General features: G+C 35.9%; 2 protein-coding genes across 2 annotated transcripts; both read left to right on the top strand.

The window, feature by feature from the left end:
* Positions 1–1,686: 1,686 nt before the first annotated feature.
* On the top strand, positions 1,687–4,226 carry LOC127864061 (85/88 kDa calcium-independent phospholipase A2-like). Its single transcript, XM_052403748.1, has 4 exons — positions 1,687–1,825; positions 2,168–2,318; positions 2,947–3,065; positions 3,781–4,226. The coding sequence occupies exons 1-4, from the start codon at positions 1,687–1,689 to the stop codon at positions 4,224–4,226; spliced, it is 855 nt and encodes a 284-aa protein (XP_052259708.1).
* Positions 4,227–4,517: 291 nt separating this feature from the next.
* On the top strand, positions 4,518–6,033 carry LOC127864059 (uncharacterized). The gene is made up of 2 exons (XM_052403746.1): positions 4,518–4,646; positions 5,758–6,033. The coding sequence occupies exons 1-2, from the start codon at positions 4,572–4,574 to the stop codon at positions 5,983–5,985; spliced, it is 303 nt and encodes a 100-aa protein (XP_052259706.1). The 5' UTR covers positions 4,518–4,571; the 3' UTR covers positions 5,986–6,033.
* Positions 6,034–7,657: the final 1,624 nt, after the last annotated feature.

Genomic DNA, 7,657 nt, shown 5'->3' with positions numbered 1-7,657 from the left:
TCGAGCGCCTATGAATAAACATACAGTCCATGAGTATTCATGATCGAAACATGATGGTAAAGACGACTTTGGACCATCCGCCTATTAACAAACACTAAATGAACCGGAAGTTGTTCGGTATATAAGACATGTAGACAAGTACTGATAACGAGACCTTTATTATCACTTGAATAGAGTGGATTCAGCAGGCCGTACAATTGTTTCTGAACTGTAAATTATGGCAATTAGATTTATTTATTTATAGCGGATTATTTCAATCATAGGAAGGTAAGATTTTTTTTTTATCTTAGTATCAGTGCTTTAGGTGTAGAAGTTATAAAGCTGCGTTACGGCGAACATTCCGCAATTGATGTTTAGTGGAACTCGAGCGAACAAAGGTTTTGACGGCAATTTATTAAGGTTCAAATAAAAGTGATCAAAGAGGTTGTGTATTGTCATTCCAATTTATTTAATTGATCAAGAAATGATCATTTAAAAATTATTTGATTGGTCAAGTTTTTTCACTACGGTTATATTTATTAAACGGGCCTATTCACAGATTGTCGGTGGTTTTTATGTCATTAAATGCTGTTAACACCAAATGTTATCAATTGAAATAGTAAAATGTAATAAAAATATATTCGCCTTTGCCAGGACTCAAACTCGGGCCTCTAAAGGCAACAACTAATTCCCTACCAGAGCCCTCATGCTTTCGATTCTAAGCGCAACGTTAATAGTATTAATATTTTCTAAATTATCGAAGAAAAGCGTTGCAATTTAAATTATTCAACCGAATTCTATTAATGACAAGACTAAATTATTGTTAATGGCATTTGTGGATCGTATATTAACGTGAACTCGGTGAAAAATCGCTTAGGCTGCCCTATTAGCGCAGTGGTTAATACACTCGCTGCTCCACTTGACAACTTGGACTTAAACTGTATATGGTTTATTATTACAATTGTTAACCGAGAGGAGTAACACTATAATCAACAATCTTAACAATATTGAAATCTTTGAACTTTGATTTGCAAATGTAATTTAATTGTCCAAGAAGGACCGAGACTTGTTTTATATATATGTTGTATATATGTTTATTATATACTAGTTATATATTATTGAAAGTTACGCGTTAATTAAACTATGTTTTCAGATTAAGTTCATTTTTCTTCAATATGATTGGCTATCCTGAAGAAACATCCTTATTTAATTCAAGAATACAGAACATTCTTAACTATTTCAATAATGCAGAAACAGTATTAATTATTTATACAATGCAGAAATATTCTTAATCATTTCAAAAGTGCAGAAACATTCTTAATAATTTCAATATGCAGAAACGTTCAACTTGAACCCATTCTTGAACACATTTCAGGGAGGACAATGGCTTCTCGGGACAGGGTGAGCAAACATTTTTTAAACAACTACCCATTTAATACTGTTAAATGTATTATTATCAAATTTGTGGTTTTAGATTAATTTGTTATCTGCAATATTGTACAGTAACATCCAGTGTGCAAACGGAAAAAACAACTAACAACCAATACACCATGGCAAGTATTTATCTGTTGCAAATAGGCTCTATACTTGTGGTTCTGCGTACCACATGTTGAATCAAATCAACAAACTTTGAGTTTGTGAAGTGTCCAGTCTATGTTTGGTGGTATCCATGTATGTTATTGCTGTCTGTCAAGGTATTGTCCCTGGATGGTGGGGTATTCGGGACTCATTATTCTTGAGATCTTGGAGGCGATCGAGAAGGAAGCAGGTCAGCCAATCAAAGATATGTTTGACTGGATCGGCGGAACAAGTACCGGAGGGATAATTGCTTTGGGCATTGCTACCGGTAAGATAAGACAAGCATCAAGATTTCATTTTTGTTTTACAAAAAGCTACCTAACAATCATACAGATTCAAACACATTTATCGGGATGCGGAGACTCGAGTTCGAACGCTTTTGCATGAACGTTATTGTCATTGCAATTGCAATAGCTATTGATGAGATCAAAAATAATACAAATATATGTGTATCATTTATCTTTGTAATTCTGGAACGTTGCTCTTATTTCCGATGTATTAAACTCGAACTCACTGTTTCTTAACGGATCAAAAACTGCGATTATTTCTTAAGAGATATGCATAATTTGTTTGATTTGTTTGTTACTGATGATCAAAATTCGTATTTTAGGCAAGCCAATATCTCACATTAAAGAAATGTACATGCGACTAAAGGATCAAGTGTTCAGCGGCTCCAGGCCGTACGATTCTGCACCGTTAGAAACCTTTTTGAAGCAGGAGTTTGGGGAAGCAACTGTAATGTCGGATATTAGGTACCCAAGGTACGTACTAACGCGTATTTTAGTAATAAAAACGCTAGCATACGCAATCCATACATTTATTATCTGATTATAAAAGTATAAACAATTGTAAGTGATATGATATATAAACGAGGCAAACCGTTTATTTTGTTATTAAAATGCACATCATTTAATATATATATTATTTAGTATGTGAAAATGGCTGTTGTGTACTTTGGAAAACAATACTACGCTCAGTGCACGCGGGGACCCATCTCATTTACAACTTCGATGTACCTCTCATCAAATCACATACAAGAATTTAAAACAATTATGGTGCATCGTTGATTATTAACACCGTCGTACGATTTACGTTTCGAAAACCTGATGTCAGTAGGGAATTAAAAGCAGTTGCACTTTTCCAGCGCAGTGGAAATCGAATGAATGTACATTAAACAGTCAAAATAAATAAGTATTGAAACTACATATTGAGCTATAGATAAACGCTGACGGTATAAACAGTTAATATTTACAAAATACAAGCTGTTGTTTTATATAACATCACATTACCTCGTTTAATTGAAAAAACACACTTACACTTGTTTAAGGTATGTATAAGAAAAATTTAAATATTTACAAAGTGTAGATTAACCAATTGTCATTCTTGCAGGGTGCTGGTAACAAGTGTAGAAGGGGATCACGATCCGTGGAAGCTTCACATGTTTCGTTCCTACATGATCATAAACGAAGATATAGAGGATGGATGTGAACAAATCGAAGAACCACAAAGTGATCCCCATAAATTAACTTATTTTATTTATATTCAGGAAACAGGAAAATCCTTGTGTTTAACATAAACACAAAAGGTTGCTGACATCGTTTGCCTTTAGTTTCACTCTCTGTCATTTTCTCTGTCATTTTCATTAGCATGTTACATAAGACTAAACTAAAAATAGACTTGTAACTGATCAATTGGAAATACTCCCTTTGTTGGTTGTATATAACGAACGCCAATTAGTGTTTTTTTATGATCCGCATAAAAGATAAGAAAATTTAAGATCAAAATACAAGATCAACATCATATTGAGGACGCTCATTACTGAATTAACTTAAGTATTTTGACGAACATACCAATGCTGTCGTCTTTGTTGTTGAAGTTAACAGTATTATATAACCGTTAAAAAATATTATATATTAACAAATTGTCCATTTTATTAAAATGAATATGGGCCGTGCTCTGTGAAAAGGGGGGGTTTAATGCATGTGCGTAAAGTGTCGTCCAAGACTAATAAGGACGACACTTTCCGCTTTTATTATATTTTTCGTTTCAAGAAAGTCTCATCTTGACAAATATCTAGTTTAGGCGGAAAGTGTCGTCCCGGATTAGTCTGTGCGGACTGCACAGGCTCATCTGGGATGCCACTACACGCACATGCATTAAACCGCTTTTTCACAGAGCGCAGCTCATATTGATAAGCTACACTAAGAGTTTTGTTTTATCCAGACCATTACATCTGGGAGGTTGCCCGCTGCACGTCTGCTGCTCCGTCCTACTTTCATCCGTACAAACAGTTCCTGGATGGAGGCTTGATGTCCAACAATCCAACCCTTGACATTCTCACAGACATTCACCAGTTTATCAAACCATTGCCGCAAATGCAAAATGCTGAAAAGAATGATTCACCATTGCCGCAAATGCAAAATGCTGACAGGAATGATTCACCATTGCCGAAAATGCGAAATGCTGAGAGAAATGATTCACCATGGCCGAAAGTGCAAAATGCTGACAAAAAATTAAAACCATTGTCGAAAATGCAAAACGGCGACAAGAATGATCCACCATTGCCGCAACCATTGCAAAATGCCGACAAGGAGGATATTAAAGTTGACGATGCTGACGCTGCAAAAAGTCAAATGGTGATTATTTTGTGCAAAAACAACTATTTTTAGTATATACATTTACATACATGGTTTAACATAAATGGGTACCCCAAATAAAATGAAGGAGCAGATAGTGACTGTTAACGAAGCACAGTTAACTTTAATATATAACATACATTTATTGCTACAAAATTGCATGATTTTCGTGAAGTGGTTGTGCATTATTAAATAGATACAAGTACATTCGCTTGAAACACGTCTTAATGCTTTGAATTTTATTTTGGTTTCATGTTTTTATTTTCAGATTGTAGAAGTTCCAGTTCGATATCTTGACGTGGTTGTTCTGTCGGTTGCGGATATTCTAACTACGTAAAACAATCAACACCAGACCCACACTGGCCAGACTTGTCGGATATGATACGCCATCCACAAGAGACGTATAGATTGCTCACTGAGACAAAACGTTTTTTTAAAAACCTCCTAGAACAGGTTTGTTTTAGAATCAGTGCCCGTTCTTAAAGAACCAGTCTATTGGTACTATATTGCACTCGCACATCGTCCTTCCGGCGTCCTATTCGCGTTCTAACAGCGTCGCTGCAGCGTTCTCACGACGTACAAAAACCTGAAACAGCGCATGCACGCGACGCTCACAGAGCGTTCTTATTACGATCACGGTTCGTTCGGCGTTGAGACGTTGTAATATTCTGCATATTTGCTATAACACGCCAATGCTTCATCATTTGGTAGTTAAAAACGATGCGTCAACATCATGACAGGAAAGCGGGCCATGGCATTGAAGAAATGGGCCACTAGGCATATTTGCCACATGGCGTTCTATGCGATGGCACGGAAACTTCACAGCGTTGCCATACAATTGCTGGCGACTGCAAAGCGCGCAACGCGGCGTTTCGCTCCATGTAATTGACGACATATGAGCGCCGTGCGAACGCCGCCCCTATGTGATCAGTGTGTGCGTGCAATAAATAACACGTGAAAGATACCACTGCAACGATTACAAATAACAATACTTAAATATTCATTGATGTTGGTGCTAAGCATTAACTTGAATGCTTGTTTAACAATGTAATATAATGTTTAAAATGACCTTCGATTTTTTTTATATAAGAAGGGTCTTTTAAATACGTCTTCAATTAGTCTAAAAATTCAGAAAAAAAGTTATCATATAGCATTTGTTTCGGCAATATATTTGATATTTGCTCGACTGGTCTGACTTTAAGCCTGTAAACCATAGAGGCAAGAGTTGGCAGCAGCGAAGAATATTAAGCAGTGGCTTATAATCAAATGGTTACTTCTAAATGCATTATTGATTATGGAATGTTATTTAACTACTGAAAAACTTAACAGACATACAGAAGCATCATTATGGAAACGTTTTTCAATAAATAATAAAAATTTATGTTTACTTATGGTTCTACAAATGTATTTATGTAAAATTACGCTATGATGATACTTTTACCGGTATTCGCTAATAGAGACACTCTAGAAAACTGCATTTCAAGACTATATACGTTTAACGTTTATTAAATTTTATGAGCAACGTAAGTGTTGAAATACATATATAACAATTATCGATTTTCAGGTGTCAATATCTTACGGTCAGCCGACGCATCGTGCCAGAGCTTTTTGCAAATTGATGAATGTGCCGTTCTACCGGTTCTCTCCGCTCCTCTCGGAAAATGTGCCTCTGGACTGTGTGGATGAAGAGAGGATCGAGAGAATGCTTCAGGACACGAATTCCTACATCGAGGACCCGAAGAATCGGCAGAGGATTAAAGAACTCGCAGCCCGCTTGAAAAGATTCCAATGAGCATCGTTCTGGGCTTAATGCATGTGCGTTAAGTATCATCCCAGATTAGCCTGCGCAAGTTCGCACAGGCTAATCTGGGACGACATTCTCCGTTTGTAGGTTATGTTTTGTTTAAAGGAAGTCTCACATCGTCAGCAAAACTTACAATGGGTTTGCCTCCGTCACACAAACTGTTAAACTCTGGAATTAAACTGTGACAGAAGTTTCATTCTGAAAAATCACCTTTTCAAGTACACATTTTCCGATGGTTTGGTCATAAAATGTATTCAAACCCATTTCTGAACTCTATGTACATCAGTATATTTTGAAAGTATAGACATTAAAAGATTTTTTTTCTCAATCTTAATCCATAAAACATGATTTTTAATTTAAACATTCAAATTAAGAAGACATTTTTAAGAAATGTGTTCAACATAATATGAACTTAATATTTAATGTAAAAACACAGGAGTTACGATTATCTTTCTGTCAGTGCAACAAAAGCTACGAAAATATCGTCACCAAACATGCCAATAAATAAAGCACTAAGTGCATCTATAAATTGTTCGTATGACAAGCATGGGACCCTGTGACAGTTGTGACCACCAAACGCCTCATGTAGTCATGTGTAACAAGTTGTAACATGACAATTGGACAATGTTGCGTGTCCATTTTTGACCACATGAGCATAATTTGAAAAGGTTTTTGGAGAACCACGATATATTATAACAAACGGAATATTCAAACCTATATTATTGTGTCTCCGGGCGAAATTTTTATATTTCAAAAAATGTGTGTATGAGATTTGAAATATCTATGTTATAAACGTTATACATATTTCAGATAATTGTGCTAACCTTGGGGTTAGTTTGAATGAAAAAGAACTATTTCTAAGCCTTCTGTGTTTGTTTCTTTGAATGAGAATTATACTATCAGCTGACCCATTAAACAAGATGCGAATGGGACACAGATGACCTCTCATTTCACTTTTGTCTCAAAACTCGACAAAAGTAAACAAGAGTCGCTCACCTGAGATACAAAGGAACTGACCTGTTCTATGCAGCCCACGATGTCATTAGAACAAATGTTCTGACCAAATTTCACGAAGAGTGAAAAATAGATGCAACTTTTTAGAGTTCTAACAGGTTTCACTATTGCCATATAAGGTTATATTCCCCGCTCCCTGGCGGTCAGGTTTTTCAACAGACCGGATTTTCGAACACATCTAAATTATCATTAGAACAAATGTTCTGACCAAGTTTCACGAAGATTGGACTATATGTGTGACTTTTAGAGTGTTAAGAAGTTTTTACTAATGCTATATAAGGAAAAGAAACCATCGGAGACGGGTGATGCTCCCTAAAGGTTGTTTTTTTTTGTCACAATATTGCACTATATATTCAGATAAATGGAAACGTCTTGAGGGCACAGTAGTTGGGGGGACAAGATTTTTTTTTTATAGAATTCCGGTCATTAGTTGCTGAGAAATAGCCCGGACAAGAATTGCACTATATGTACAGTTAATGGAAAATTTCAAAAAATTCAAAGGGCCATAACTCTGTGAAAAAATCATCCGACCAGAACCCGGTGATAATATGCACATCTCCTCTTGGTAGTGAAGCTTCCCATAGAGTTTCATTGAATTCCGGTCATTAGTTGCTGAGAAATAGCCCGGACAAAAATTGTGCACAGA

Source organism: Dreissena polymorpha, unplaced genomic scaffold (assembly GCF_020536995.1).
Source record: "Dreissena polymorpha isolate Duluth1 unplaced genomic scaffold, UMN_Dpol_1.0 chrUn092, whole genome shotgun sequence".
Taxonomy (NCBI): Eukaryota; Metazoa; Mollusca; class Bivalvia; order Myida; family Dreissenidae; genus Dreissena; species Dreissena polymorpha.
The sequence above is the reverse complement of the archived record's forward strand: the minus strand, read 5'-3'. Positions and strand labels throughout refer to the sequence as shown.